Source organism: Zonotrichia leucophrys, chromosome Z (assembly GCF_028769735.1).
Source record: "Zonotrichia leucophrys gambelii isolate GWCS_2022_RI chromosome Z, RI_Zleu_2.0, whole genome shotgun sequence".
Classification (NCBI taxonomy): Eukaryota; Metazoa; Chordata; class Aves; order Passeriformes; family Passerellidae; genus Zonotrichia; species Zonotrichia leucophrys.
The window spans coordinates 27218473-27234035 of NC_088200.1; the positions used below are offsets into that span (position 1 = coordinate 27218473).

At 37.9% G+C, this 15563-nt stretch overlaps 1 protein-coding gene across 1 annotated transcript in view; it reads left to right on the forward strand.

Annotated features, from left to right (window-relative positions):
* Window positions 1-15563, forward strand: part of PARP8 (poly(ADP-ribose) polymerase family member 8) — a 122957-nt gene that overhangs the window by 90552 nt on the left and 16842 nt on the right. Inside the window, exons 15-21 of the mRNA XM_064735205.1 lie at window positions 4446-4538; window positions 10458-10583; window positions 12199-12264; window positions 13553-13620; window positions 13924-13972; window positions 14671-14783; window positions 14953-15025. Coding sequence (XP_064591275.1) covers window positions 4446-4538; window positions 10458-10583; window positions 12199-12264; window positions 13553-13620; window positions 13924-13972; window positions 14671-14783; window positions 14953-15025 — 588 coding nt within the window. The remainder of the gene's footprint in view (window positions 1-4445; window positions 4539-10457; window positions 10584-12198; window positions 12265-13552; window positions 13621-13923; window positions 13973-14670; window positions 14784-14952; window positions 15026-15563) is intronic.

A 15563-nucleotide genomic window follows, 5' to 3' on the forward strand; every position in this document is an offset into this window, starting at 1 on the left:
GCTTTTCCTGTTGCCAACAAGTTACCAAGTGCATCATGCCCATCTAGCATTCTATAAAGCTTGTTTGTGCACCATTTTTTTCTGTATCTGTGAAGTAAAAATGTATTTTTTGAAAGTGTGTAAGGTGCAGAAAAAAAAAACAAACCAAAAAGCCCAGAAAATAAAATTTAAATCACTAAATTTAAATTACTAAACAAAGCCAAACAGAACAAGTGGCATTTCTTATTCAGCTACAGACTACTCTCATCTTTCTTCAGGTTGTATCTGATCACCTCTGTGGTATCTCCCATGTCTTTGAGCAGTGTGTTCCATGTAACACATGATTATTGAGAGACTATTCAGAGAGTTTACCTTACAGTAAAACTATAACTTGGCATGGTGGAAAGTAGGAAGCTGAACAGAGATTTGAAGTTCCTTTTGTTCCAAAAGCAATTTGTCTCCTTGTCTGTTGCTTTCATTAGGAAAAGTGGGGTGATCACTAATGGTTTCACCTTCACCATTTATTACATTTGCTGTATGTCAGGCAGTCAGCCTTACCTGAAGCATCTCATGTTAGATCAATAGTTTTTAGGTGTGTCAGTCATGTTACAGCCTCTTTAGTGTCTGTGTGATATCCCTGAGAACACAGGAAAGGGTGACACGTTGCTCTGAGCACAGCTGCAGCCCACATTAGAAAGTTGCTAGATCTATATAGACTGTGAAACTTTCAGCTTTTTGAAATTGAAAGGATGTCTAGAAAACCTTTTAGGTAGTGTATTAGTCCAGGAACCAGGATATGTCCTAGTGTGTAAGTGGTTTGTGTGTCTGCCAGACTCAGTCACTGCAGAAAGAAACCACACTTGCATTGTAACACGCGGAAACTCTGTGCTGCTTTTCACCACAGCAGCAGTTGGGTGGGAGCTACTGATCATGCAAAGAATGGGGGTGGCTAAAGGAGAAATCTGAAGACTTCCAGCATTTAGAAGATGCTGTCTGGTTCTGTCATTGTCTTCTGCCTCCAAGCATTTGCAGTCTCAGGTTAATGGCCCATGTCTTATTTTTTTGTGTTTTTTCCCCACTGGAATAATGATCCTCATAACGGTGTTTCAGCACCCAGTGATCTTCACTTAGCTAATAGTTCTGTGAAGACCAGTGGCTTTATGTTAATTTTCTATTTTCAAGAGAAAAAATAAAGTCTGTGTGAGATCCTGGTAGCTGCTCTTTCTGAGAAGAATTACAGTTGACTTGTTCAGGAAGCAACAAAGTTCCCCAGCCAGTCAGCTGTATCCTCAAAGTGGTTATTGTAATCTGTGGAACTATGTGCGCCTAGGATGAAACTCAAATTCAGAAATAAATGTTTAAGTGTGTAAGCCCTATTTTGTTGTGTATTTTCCCCTTGAAAACAATGGGAGATAGTAATCCAGGAAGAGGTGATTAATCTGCACGTGTGGCTGTGAATTCCACATCAGTAAGAACATATTTATTGAATATTTCAAGTACAGACAAAAATTCTTAGAAAGTTTACCTTGATGAGTGTTACGTATAAATGAACTAAAGTGAGAGTATCCAAAGATGACATTGGAACAACGTAGCTTTTATAAATGTGTCAGTTCTTGTTTGTTTAGTGTGGCTGGGGAAATTTCTCATATTTAAGATCTGAAGTCAGAACAATACTGTTCCCATCCCAAAATCTCACATCCTATGGCAAGAGAAGAGTGGATTCCCTATAAAGGGAAACACACTATCAATATGCAAAACATTAACAGCAGATTAGGAACAGCCTTGAATCCCAGTTTCCCCATAAAGCTTGTGGTTTTCTTTAAACTCTGCTTTCTAGAATTGATTTATTAACTTAGTTTTCATATGTTTTCATTGGTTCTAGCATGCACAATTGCAGGCAAAACATAAGGAAATGTAACGCTGAATAGGTAAGGCAGAGTGCGACAAACAAGGGTCCCTGAAACATTTCCTTCCTAATTGCAAGGTAGCTTTTTCATTTTGTAGGGATTTAAACAATACAAATGATTGAGCTTAACTAGTGACTGGAGTAGAGGACACTAAAATGGCCATACCAATGTCTCCTGGAACACATTGCTAACACCTGTGGGAAATTTAAGTTAAAAACATCTTATCTTGATAAATTGAGACAATTCCAGAAACAGAATTCAAAAGTACTTTTAAAATGACTGTAGGGTGGGCTGAAAGGCATTTAGACTAGATGAATAATACAGACTGTTGAAATGTCCCTTTAGCTGCAGGGTTGGGATTATTTTTCCCGTTTTATTGTATTGACAGAATACGTAGTGGACAGAAAGCTTTGCCAAAATGAGAAGAATTGTATAGATCCTAACAGAAGTATGTGTTCCACTTCAGGGCTGAAATTCTGCTGTCCTGCTTGTCGGTATATCTATAGTTGTCCAGTGTCAGTCTGAGGCAAAAAAACTCAACTATCCTCCCCCCCACAAAAAAAACCCCAAAACCAAAACAAACAAAAAAAAACACCACCACCACCCTCAAATAAAAAAAAACCAATCCCCTACCATAAAGACACAAAAAACTTTCCAAAGTCAGGCATAAATGCAATGTCTATTTTCCTAACATCCTTCTCCAGATGCTCAGACACTTCTGGGATCATAACAGAGGGGCAGGAAAAAGAGAAATGGTGACAAAATGTGTGTTCCTTTACCATCATTAAGTTTCAGGATAAATTATTTTGCTGAGACTGTAAACAAAATGTCAAAAATAAATATCTTCTTACAAGTTTTCTTCATGACAAGCATGGCCAAATTTAGATTGCCTAGCTATTCCAGAGTTATTTATTCCTTGCTTTGAAATAAAGGAAGTCTGTATATTCTGTTGATTATGATAGTTGCCCCACTGAACAAATGATTTAACCATCTTCTAAATGTGAAAAACCCAAGAATAATGATGGCAGTAGATACCTCTTGTCCAGCTTGCCATGGCACAATGAATTTGATCATGTTTGGCTTCATCTGCTGCCTAATGCAATGTAACATGACAGATAAACTAAATCAAATGGGTGACATTATCAGATTTGAAATATGATAGCTCTTGTAAAGCAAATGAAGTGAGACTGTATCAGTCCAGAAGATTTGAGATGTTTGTTGAGGTATTGAATCTTTGAAACACAGCAAGTGAATGTTTTAAGTTCTGCAAAACAAGTGACCGCAAGGACAACAGTATGCTTATTACTGGCAAAGCTGTTGCCTGAAACAGAATTCAGCTAAATTTTAGGTTTCCTTTGTGTGTTTAATTAATTTTTTCATTTTTGCAAGTGCTTTGTAGAGGCAGTGGCTTGAACTTCAAAGCATAGTACTACAAATACTCTTGTACTTGTTGTGATCACTAGACTCAGAACTTTCAGTTACAAAGATGAGTTTAAGTTTCAGTGAGCTGGGATTTAATACTATGCATTCAAATAAGTAGTATCCAGCCAGTATTTTTGATTGTTTTTAGCATTGTTGTAACGGCTTGTGTTTATTAGGTAGTTTTAAGGAAGGTTTTAATTCATATTTCTTTCATCTGTTTGTTCATTTTGAATACTTGCAACAATTCATGGTGTGATGTTACTTGAGCCTTTATAAAGTTGGTCTGCTAATTATCTTTCAGTAAATAATATGGAGTTGCTGTAAGGATTGTAAACAGTTAGGAAGCCCATGAAGACATGACTATTTTCATTACCTAAAGCTGTGTTCCTATTTGTTTCTGCTTTGTTTGCCTTATGAAGGAAAATGTTCCATTCTCAATATGTGATTTAGATTATGTTTTTTTATTTGTGATTACATCATTAATTACTTTTTAATAGGCAAAAGCTGGTTCCACAAGAAGGGGTTTTTTATTATTTAATACCTGAAAAAAGACTTGGAATATCTTTATTTCTTAAAATAAGTAGGCTTCAAAATAGTCTTTATGCTGTAAAAATTTAATGGATTTTCTTATAGTCTACCAATAATTTGTTAAATTGTCAAAAAACTAAAAATAACCTCTTCAAAAAATTGTTTTCCAGATCAGATTTTTATGTGTGTTCTGAACAGCCGTGTAAGAAGCTCTGAAGAATAAACCTGCTCCCATTAGCTTCATGATTAGTTCTCCATTAAGTTTAATTATGTAGGAAGTTTTCAGATAGATAGTCTTAAGAACATTTGAGTACTATGCCTGTAATTTTGGTTTTGTAACAGTGCTGGGATTTCTTTTAAATTTAGCCTCTCTGAGTACTTAGGAGTTTTAGAATTTTTCACTTTTGCTCTTCAGGTTATTAAAATGTTTCTCTAATGTATCTTCCTCAATAATTGATATGTGTTTATATTTATTATTTAAAATCAGTCCTGCAGTTAAAATATGAAGAATTAGAATTAATCGTGTGGGTTTTCTCGTAGCTCATAACATGCTAAAAGCAAGAATTCAAATTAGAACAGAAGTAAAATTAACTTTCTTTCTTTGTACAGCCCACTGTTTGTGAACGGGAACTCTGTGTATTTGCTTTCCAAACATTAGGAGTGATGAACGAAGCTGCTGATGAAATTGCAACTGGGGCACAGGTAGGATTATCTAAAGTTTTCTGTAGTTTACTCAGTCCTCTCTGTCTCTTCTAGTATGTGTTTTGACTTGCATGCACCATATGAGTACTGTTTGGTAAGTATTATTTATTTGTCCGCTGTTATAGCTGTAAATGCACTGGGTTTATGCACAGTGTATTCAAATAGTACTAATGAGGTGTTTCCATTGTTTTGCTTCCTTGTAATTCGAGTAACTGTGGTTTTGTGCCCTGTTTTATTCAATTAGGTCACCTGGGTTGTTAATAAAAGCAGCCATTGTAATTTGGAGATAATTTACATTTATTTTCACCTAATGAGCCATTACTACTCTCATGCAATTAATAAGTTACTTCCTGTTCATGGTCTTGGGATGCAGGGATCCACTGAGCATCTGTTGTTTCCATCATTACGTAGCAGTGGGAAAGTCCTTGCTGATATTGCTACATAGGGTTCTTTCTTCTTCTCAAGGATCAGGAATTTAATATAAGCCTGCTTCCTAACTCTAAATTCAGTTATTGATGTAGTTACAACCCTATAATTGTTTTCTTAAAGTATTTTAAATTACGCTTCCAAGTCACTAACCTAATGTTTCATTAGAAAAAAAAAAGTTAAAAAGATTTTACATTTAAATTCCCTTTAAGATCTCATGGTAAATGCCTGCACATCTTAAGGAAAAGTGCATTTGTGTCCAGTTTTCTGGTTACTGTGTTTCTACATAGTAAGCAGCATGGGTTTTTTGGAAGAACAAACCTTCAATTTATTTAACTTTAACTAGCACTAGTGAGTATAGTCACTGGAAATAAACTATTCAGGTAGGTGCCTGAATACAACCCTGAGCACATCTCAAAGGTAAAAGTTGCAGCAGTGTAGATCAGCTTCCTCATTGAGAATATGACTAGAATCAGAATAGCAGCTATTCATCTATTGTCTGAAGACCACTGGATTTGTAATATCTAGATACTGAATATTGGGATAACAGTTTAGGCTTGTAAGATATGGAAGGAGGTGTGCAGATGAAGCCCCACCTCTTTATCAGCCTGAAGTTCTGTGAGCATTTAGGCTTTTTAATTCAGGCACATGTTACATTACATGTACATTTAGAACCATAGAATCATAGAATAATTGGAGTTGTAAGGGAGCTGTGAATGTCATGTAGTCCTGTGCCCTGCCATGAGCCAGGACAACTTCAACTAGATCAAAGCCCTGTCTGACTTGACCTTGAATGTTTCCAAGGATGGGGCGTTTACCATGTGTTTCATCAGTGTTTCGTCAGTGTTTCATCACCCACAGTGTAAAAGTCTTCTTTATATCTAGTCTGCATCTCCCTCCTTTAGTATAAAACCTTTACCTCTGGTCCTATCACAGCAGGTTCTGCAAAAAGATTTTCCCTATCTTGTCATCCTGCTTTAAGTAGTGAAAGGCTGCAGTAAGGCTTCCCAAAAGCCTTCTCGTCTACAGGCTGAACACACCCAGCTATTTCAGCCTGTCTTCATCAGGGAGGCATTCCAGTCTTCTGATCATTTTTGTGGCCCTCCTCCGGACTTGCTCCAGCAGGTGTTGGAGCACTTTCTTATGTTGGGGACCCTAGAGCTGCACACAGTGCTCAGGTGGACTCTCATGAGGGCAGAGGGGCAGAATCCCCTCCCTGCCCTGCTGCCCACGGGGCTCTGGGTGCAGCCCAGGACACGTTTGGCTCTCTGGGCTGGCAGTGCCATGGCTGGGCCATGTGCAGCCTCTCACCCACAGCACCCCAAGCCCTTCTGGGCAGGGCTGCTCTGGGGCTGCTCATGCCCTACCTGTGCTGGTACCAGGAGTTATCATGACCCAGGTGCAGCACCTTGCCCTTGGATTTGTTGAACTTGGCGAGATTCCCATGGGCCCATTTCTCCAGCTTCTACAGGTCCCTCTGGATGGTTTCCCATCCTTCAGGCACATCAGCTGCGCCACTCAGCTTGTGTAATGTGCAAATTGTGGAGAGAGCACTTGAACTCACTCTCTATGTCCTTAAAGAGCACTGGTCCCAGTACTGCTCCCTGGGGGACACCGGTCATCATCAGTGGCCATCAGGACATTGACCTCTACCATCTGGATGCAGCTAGTTCCTTATCCACAGAACTGCCCATCCATCTAATTGATCTCTCCCCAATTTAGAGAAAAGGATATTGGGAGAGGTTGTTTTAAAGAATATAAATGACATCTGTAGCCTTTCCCTTATCCACTGATGTGGTCACTCCATCACAGAAGACCACTGGGCTGGTCAGGCAGGACTTGCCCTCAGTGAAGCTGTCGTGGCTGTCATGAATCTCCTCACTGTCCTCCATGTGCCTTAGCACAGCTTCCAGGAGAAGTTGTTCTATGATCTTCCCAGGCACAGAGGTGAGGCTGACAGGTTGGTAGTTTCTAGGGCCCTCTTTTCTACCCTTTTTAAAAATAGGTGCAATATTTCCCTTTTTCCAGTCACCTGTGACTTCACCTGGCTGCCATGCCTTTTGAGTTAGCATGGAGAGTAGCTTGGCAACTTTATCAGCCAGTTCCCTCAGGATTATGGGATGCATCTTAGACCTTTCTATGTTCACATTCCTCAGGGACTCTCAAATGTAATCTTCGTTGACAGTGGGAAGCACTTTGCTTCCCTGCTTTCTGTCTTGAGTTTCATCAACTCGAGAGGTGTGTGAAGGGGAGACTGCCAGTGAAGACAAGCAAAGAGCTGTCAAGTTCCTTGGCTTTCTCATTGTCTGCAGTTACCATTTTCCCAGTCATGTTCAAAGAGGGGTGAACTTTCTTTGACCTTCCTTTTCTGTCTCACATGCCTTCAGAAGCCTCTTCATTATTCTTTGCATCTCTTGTCGAGTTGATCTCCAGTTGCACCTTGGCCTCCCTCACCCCATCCTGACACAAGCTGGCTGTGTCCCTATATTCTTCCTAGAATATCTATCCCTGCATCCCTTGCCTGTGCATTTCCTTCTTTCCTTTTAATCTTACCATCAGGTCTGGAGTCATCCATGCTGACATCTTGTCTTCCTTTCCTAATTTCCTACACATGGGTATTGAGAATTCCTGCACTCTATGGAAGGCATTCTTAAAGATCTGCCGGCTCTGATCTGCTCCCTCCTCTTGAAAACAGTTTTCCAGGGGATCCTATTGAATAACTCTTTGAATAGCTGGAAGGTTGCTTTCCTAAAATGAGTAAAGAATTAGGTATGAGCCTTTTTAAGTAGAGCTGACTAAGCTGAGGAGAGGTGGCCCTGGTTAGCTCTCACTCTGTTTTGTATAAGTGTCAGTGTTGCAGGCACGTGCAGAGCTTGCTGTAGATCTCTGGAGTACCTCTACATTTACAGAGCTTTACTGTAGAATTCTGAAGCAATTGCAACCTTAAGAGTGCTTAAAAGAGTTAGATAAGGGATTTTTTTTCTGTTGTCCCATTGGACCTAGGTAGCTAAATTATGCTGTTTCTAGTGATAGCATTGCAGCCAGCTCACTATATTGGATCTGACTGAGCCCCCTGTTCCTGTTTGCAGAAAAAAAAATCATCAGTTCTAGAGTTTTATTCATCTGAGTTCTTTTTGTCATTAGTTTAGGACAGTATGAATCACAGCATAGACTGTCAGTACAGTGGTTATTTCTCCAAGAGTCTAGCAAGCTTAGGCTGACTAGTAGAAGGTAAGTGTTCACATTTTGTCTGATTAATCCTCTTCCAAACCATTTTGTCTAGTGAGGAATCCTAAATACAGCTTCCCATCATTAGAAATCATATCCTGTTTTGTCTTTTGTGCTTTCAGCTCGTTTCCTGAGGTGCACAACCCTACTTTGTCACTCTAAATAATCCGATGGCTTCTCCTTAATAATAAATAAATGCTTGTGCTTTCTAAAACTTTCCATCCTGAACTCAGGTTGCCTTGTGTTAGTCATGTAGGCAAAATGCTTGAAAATTAGATGACTGATTTCTTGATAGTTCCAACTCCCTATAAAGAGTCTCTTGAGAGTGAGAGGCCCTGTCTGAGGGATTGATGTCATAAGAAGAATTGACATCAGCAAGTGTTGTCTTGTCCTTCACACGGCTATTTTAATCCTTACTTACTTCAGTACCTCCAATTGAGGAGTTCACATCCAGTTTTAAGGACATCTGCTTGATCCACAGCATCTCCTATTCCCAAGGAGTGCATATGCAAGGCTCTATTATAGGGTTTCTATTAGATTTACCTCCCAGTTTAAGTTGTTTTGCATTGCATCAACTCAAAACTGTGACCTCAGGGGAAATCAAGTGTAAAAAAAAAGCAGAGTAGGAAACAATCTAGGAGTCAACAGTTTGTTTAAAGGAGGGCTTAGGGATGATGGTGTCTGAGTAGAACTGTGCCAGTTTTAAGACAGTGTCCCATCATGCAAATCATAAGGCAATACAACTTTGAGTCTCTGCATTTAAAGATCTGGGGACTCAAACAGCTCTTCCCTAGGAGTGTTTTGTGACAGCAGACTAAGAAGTGCTTCTCAGAAGCAGGGTGAGCTCATGCTCAATTTCACGGTAATACATTTACACAAGGGCAAGTTTGCTGCCTGATCTGGCTGCTGATCTCCTTTGTAAATGCCAGTGCATATGCCCTATTTCAAAACATTCATCTCACATACAGGTAGTATAAACTGGAAAGTATAAATTGGGGAAGGAAGGGATCATTATTTAAGTAATTTCATTTTTCAGTATATGTGAGATATTTAGTAACTGGAACTAACAGAATATATTAAAACTGATGGAGAAAATTGTCCATTAATACTGAAGGAGCAGAGAAGGAGAATGGCAGCTATATGACTCACCACAGCACAGTTCTTTTTCCCCTTTCATCATTATTCTTATTTTCATTCTGATTCTCTAAAAGACTGTATTTTTTTTCCATCCAAATGATCAGATATAATGACAGACGTAGAAAATCTTCTAGATGAATATGAGCTGTGAGATGAGATCTGATCCATGTGGACTTGTGGGGGGAACCAGGAATACCTATTAAGTCAGCTTGTCTCAGCTTTTCCTTTCTTTTGTGGAAAAGTTGTTTTCACAGAGGAATGTTTTCAGAAGGCACATAAAAAACGAGGAAATGAGTTAATCTGCAGCTACTTTTTAATGTAGCAATTTTGGATTTCATTATGGGCTGAATTTACATTTCACAGCTGCCAGAAAGCTGCATTCTCTCATTTTTGTTATTTGCTGAATTCTATTTTTAACCTCTGAATTACGTATTTTGACACAATTGCTTGGGAATATGTGCCTAAGTAGTGTATTTACTTATATACACATGTCTATGTGCACATTACATGCAAAATCCCTGGGGAAATTGTGAAAATCAAAGACAATCAATGAAGTGTTGTAATTTTGTATAACAGGAAGGAAAGAAGAGAATGCCCTAGTGTGAGCTGTGCAGATGACTGTTAAACCATTACAGTATTATGGGTTTAGCAGAAGCAATGTTTTCAAGTGTTTCTGTGATTACAGTCTTCAGGAGAAGAGCAGAAAGTGGAACAAATTTGACAGACTATTCCTTGTTCTTGAGCAAAGTGTTTACTGGTGTGTCTATACAGAGATACACCAGTTTAATTTCCTTAATGAATAAATTTGATACAGGAATTCACATGTGTGCACAAGAGAAAGCAACACTTCAAGCAATATATTTGATGTTATAATACTTTTAGGACCAGAAACTGGTCCTAAAAGTGTATATGCACATGGAATAATACGCCATGGCTGACTCCAAACTCTGTTGAGGTCAGTGAAAAAATTTAGTCCTGAACTATCTCCTTGGATAACCCAGTTTGGGCAATATAGGTAACAATGAAATACAATATATCTATAATGTGTAAAAATGGCAGATTGGAAAATATACTATAAAAACATTTATTTTGAATAAACATAATAAATATGTCTCTCTTTATCCCCAGGTAGTTGATCTGTTGGTATCTATGTGTCGGTCTGCATTAGAATCACCTAGGAAAGTTGTCATTTTTGAGCCATATCCTTCTGTAGTTGATCCTAATGATCCTCAGATGCTGGCCTTTAACCCCAGGGTAAGTAGTTACCTTTAATTTTGTCATCACTTGGTTTTAGTCATACATGAGATTTCAAAGCAAAGATTTCTCATGGAGGAGTCTCTTTTATTATGTGATACAGCTCCAGAATATAGCACAAGTGTGTTTTCAAAACTTTGCATCTATTTTTATTGTTGCTGAGAAAGTACTTGAATACAGACTTGTCCTGGTTCTTGCCAGGACAGTGTTAATTTCTGCAGTTGCCAGAATGGGGTATGGCTAAGACCCAGAGGTTATTCTATACCACCTCACATCATTTCTGGGAGCAGGGGGAGGGGAGTCTCTTCCAGGGAAAAGAGGGAAAAGAGTTCACATTTTACTTGGCAGAGGGAGCAGTTGGATGTTGTTTGTGGCTGATTTTCATTGCTGTTTCCAGCTGATTGTTCTTACCTTGACGCGTGATCTTTACCTTTGTGCCTCCCAATTCTCTATCCCACACCAGGGGGGAAGTGTAAGGAAGAGAGGGAGGAGGACAGTGAGCAGTGCTACGTCTCAGTGGGAACAGTAAATTGGAGAATACCATCCCTAAACCATGACAAAAGTGTAGGTTATGTTAAAGCCAAGAAACTCTTCTAAGGAACAAATTCTGGACGCAAAATTTTATATTTTAAGTGTTTTTCTGTCAATGTGCACATTGGACACAAAAAGAAAGATGGCTTTTGAGAGACAGAGGTCATGTAAGCCAGGGGATTTCCAGTCCATCTTTTCATTCTTAGAAGTGTCATTGCTGTCATCTCATTTTCTCACTGCAAGCAGTTATTTCCTGATATGTAATTTTATGAGATGTTAATAGGTGAGTTTTTTACAAGCATTAATTTTGAAATAAAGAGAATTGTGCTTGTGTTACCTGCTCCTTGGGCTCCAAATGCTGCCTTTCAGGAATGCCCTCAGGCTGTGAATATTCCATCTCCCTAAAGCCATTTCCCCAAAGGCATAGAGGAGAACTCAGCTTGTCCTGCACTGGGATGCATCTCACTCTGAACAAAGGCCAGCTAGCAGGAGTTCTTTGTCAGGAGAGGCTGAGGTGTTCTGTAATGTGTTGGCAAGACCCCAAGATGGGGAGCAGTGGAGCTGCTGTGGAGTGGTGGAGCCTGTTCCCTCAGTTCACTCAGGTGGAGCTGCCTGGTAGTGGCTCCCAAGCAGCAGGTCAGCAAAGATCAGGGTGAGGCAGAGAGACCACTGAAGGATCTATGAAGTTTTATAGAACTGCTAGCAAAGGAAACACATCTGTTTATATGCATTTTTTTTTAAATCTGTTTGAGTCACTGCATTGTTTACCTCAAGAGCATGTTGCCCAAATAATTTAGTTACATTTAGTTACAAGTATTTGTTGAAAAATAATTTGATTTTTGGAGTGTTTTTGAAGTTTTCAACTTCAAAGAAGAAAGATCATAGCAATATTTTTTCAAGGATTTTTTCTCGATGATGAATGACAGTCTGTGGAAGAAAGCTAATGGTTTGAAATGTTTGAAAGAATTGATTTGCCCAGCATTTCTCCTAGCTTTCATTTTATACACACTCAAAGAATTCAGGTTTTTTTAGAGCCAAATACTAATAATCTTTGAACTTATTTGTGTATTTTATGCCACATTAGAAGAAGAACTATGACCGAGTCATGAAAGCATTGGACAGTATCACTTCCATCAGAGAGATGACACAGGTAAATGTAAAAATATTTACCTAATTAACCAGTGTTTCTAGAACTTGAAAGATGTTTGCATTGCCTGCCTATCATGGGTTGGGAAGTATCAATAGTATAATCTCTTTCCTATATAACTGTAATGATATTGAAATGTTCGCTCAAAATAACGAACCTATCCCTAATGTCAATTAAATAAAAGTAATGAAGTATAACTCAGATTTTTTGAAGTTTAAATATGAGATAATAACAATAGAGTGATGAGACATTGTAATGAGGTAATCACCAGCTGCTACCTTTCTGGAAATGTTCAAAGCCAGAGACTTTACTTCTAAAGCAAAAGAAATTTATCATGTGTCAATGTTCTGAATGGTATTCTGAATGACATGATATTTATCTCTATTATAGCAAAATTCTCGATCAACTAAATATAGCTGGGGACTTGGATTTACTGTCATATTATTTCTCATGGCATATCTGATGGTTGTATTTCTGTTATTTTTATGTTCCTTTATATCTGTTTACTTTTATGTTCCTTTTCCAAACAACCCAGCTGATTATAAGTTGTTTAAATCTATTCCATATACCTTGCTTTTCCAACTGCTGTATAAATGCATCCTCAGAATAGTTTTCTATCTTGCTCTGTGTATTAACAAAATACTTTGGGATTCTTGAGTGAAGAACGTATAGAGAGGAATAAAATAAATGGAAAATTAAAATTCACCTTTTTTTGTTAATTTGTGTAACATTTTGTAAAAATTTTAAAAATCAGGCATTTCAGTGATTTCTTATGATGTCTTTTAAAAATAAAAAATAATCACCATTCTGCTTTTTTAAAATGTTAAAACACTTCTTGACTAATGAATTTTAAAGGGATGCTTTGCATTGTGATTGAAATCAAGAACAGTTTTAAAGGGAATTATAACATGACATGGTACTTATACATTGAAACAGTTGAAAATACCAAATGGATTATTTTGGGTTTCTTTGAGAACCTTAATTTTGTAAAGTCCCAGTTTCTTAATCAAGAGCTACACAAAAATAGATGTCTTCTTCTTTCTTCCCTGTGATCACCAGTGTTTGCTATAATATAGTCATTTTTATGCTAATTATATGCTTATTATCTTACTCTAGGGAAAATAATCGCTATATTAATTCTTGTTGTCAAAACACATTTATAACTCTACTATGCTGTGTATCAGTAAAGCTGTGTTTTCAACCTAATAATGTATTCATTTTAAAAGATGAAATCACGGGGAATGTAACATATAAAATTCAACCTAGAAATAACATAATTACTCTTTTCTAGGCACCTTACTTGGAAATAAAGAAGCAGATGGATAAACAAGACCCGCTTGCACATCCTCTTCTACAATGGTATAAAGTTGATTCACATGAGATAATAATTACTAAATTATCATTTGTAATGAATAATCACTTGACCAGTGTAATGTGGTATAAGGTCAGCCTAATAATTAACATTGGTATTCTCAACTGCAGCTATTCTGAACTGTTTCTGGACCTCATCTGGGTCATCTGATCTAATTTTCTAGTTAATTTTTGGCCTACTTCCATCTAATAGGTTTAGAGGCCTGCAGCTGGGTGCTTTGTGATAGCCATTCATAACATATTTTTAAGTTTGGTTTGGTTACTACGTCTAATACATGTTTCTTATTTTAGGGTTATATCTAGTAATAGATCGCATATTGTGAAGCTACCGGTGAATAGAGTAAGTGTCTGTGTGTTTTCTTATTATTTTCTGATCTTTTTTATGCATTAGCATTTTAGGTGGGAGTTTACTACCAAAACGTAGGTGTATGCATTTTAACTGATTGCATGGTGTCCTTTAATAAACAAGGCAGTTTTAGGTCCTGATTTTTAGAAACGTGAATATCTGAAACAGGTCAAGTTCAAAAAAAAACCTATGAGGTGAGTAGCTCAAATTCAGGTGTCTACCTTGTAATCATCTGGAATTAGGTGAGAGAAACATCACTTTTTGGTTTTTTACCATATAGAATATTAGATGCAGAATTGTACAGAAAGCAGTGCACACAAACATGCTGTATCAGGAGATCCACATATAAGTAACTTCTGATTAAGGGCGCAGTAATATGCAGCCTTCCAAATAACCTTAATTCAAAGTCAGCTCTGATAGAATATGACGAAGAAATTGTTCAGTTTAATTACTAAAGTCATTTTAAATTTTCCAAAAACTTCCATATGTTTCATAAACTGAAAGTCATTCTTACTGTTTGATTTCAGCTTGAAACTGTGGAAGTGAGACCAGTTTCAACTTAGTTCATGTAGTTATTTAGATGCAGTCATGTGTGGTGTGGAAAAGCATGATATCTTAAGGATTGCCACCAGAGAATTACAATACTTTCATATTAATCAACTTCTCTTCATATGCACTCTTACATTTGACAGCAACTGAAGTTTATGCACACTCCCCACCAGTTCCTTCTTCTCAGCAGTCCACCAGCCAAAGAATCCAATTTCCGAGCTGCTAAAAATCTATACGGAAGTACCTTTGCATTTCAGTGAGTACATATATTCCTAATAACCAAAGGTTATTGAAATGCCATGCTATATTTTTTACTTCTGGCATTTGAGGTTTGCAGCTGTGAATCTACTGTCTTAAAGGATTTCTGATGTAATTTTTGCATTTTACACTGTGAATTTTATGGCTTTCTTTTTCATTTTATTCAGTGGTTCACACATTGAAAATTGGCATTCCATCCTGAGGAACGGCTTAGTTGTTGCTTCCAATACGAGGCTGCAGGTAAATAAATAAAAGATTTTAGCTAACCTGTACATACTTGGTTACATACTAGCTTTGACAAGTTTTCAAGGGGTTTCATTCTGGTAGCCATGTATAGCTAGAGGAAGAGATAATTTCGAATACTATCTTGTTTCCTGTGAAAAGTACTTTTCTGATGCAATTAAGATGAAGTAATGTTCTGCTAAAACGTCTAGAAAATCTCTTTGTGGGAATCAGTGTTTCAGTTTTATGTTGCAGAGCAGCACCTCTAGGAGGCTTCGCTCGGTACTGCTTAAAAGCAGTCGCAAGTGAAAGTCAGAGCTGCCTAAACTGTCTTGGTGTCTTGGGATCCAGAAACATGCTAGAGTTACAGGAGCTGGGCTTGCAGCACTTTCTCTGCCCCTCTGATTTCTTTGGCAGTGGACGCATGAAGTGTGCTAGCCATAAGGGATCTAATACAAACTTCTCAGACTGAATCACCAGAACACCACTATTGCAGAGCAAAGGAGGCACTACAGAGGGACTGGGGAGCTCTAATGCAGAGTATTTTAGCATTGTG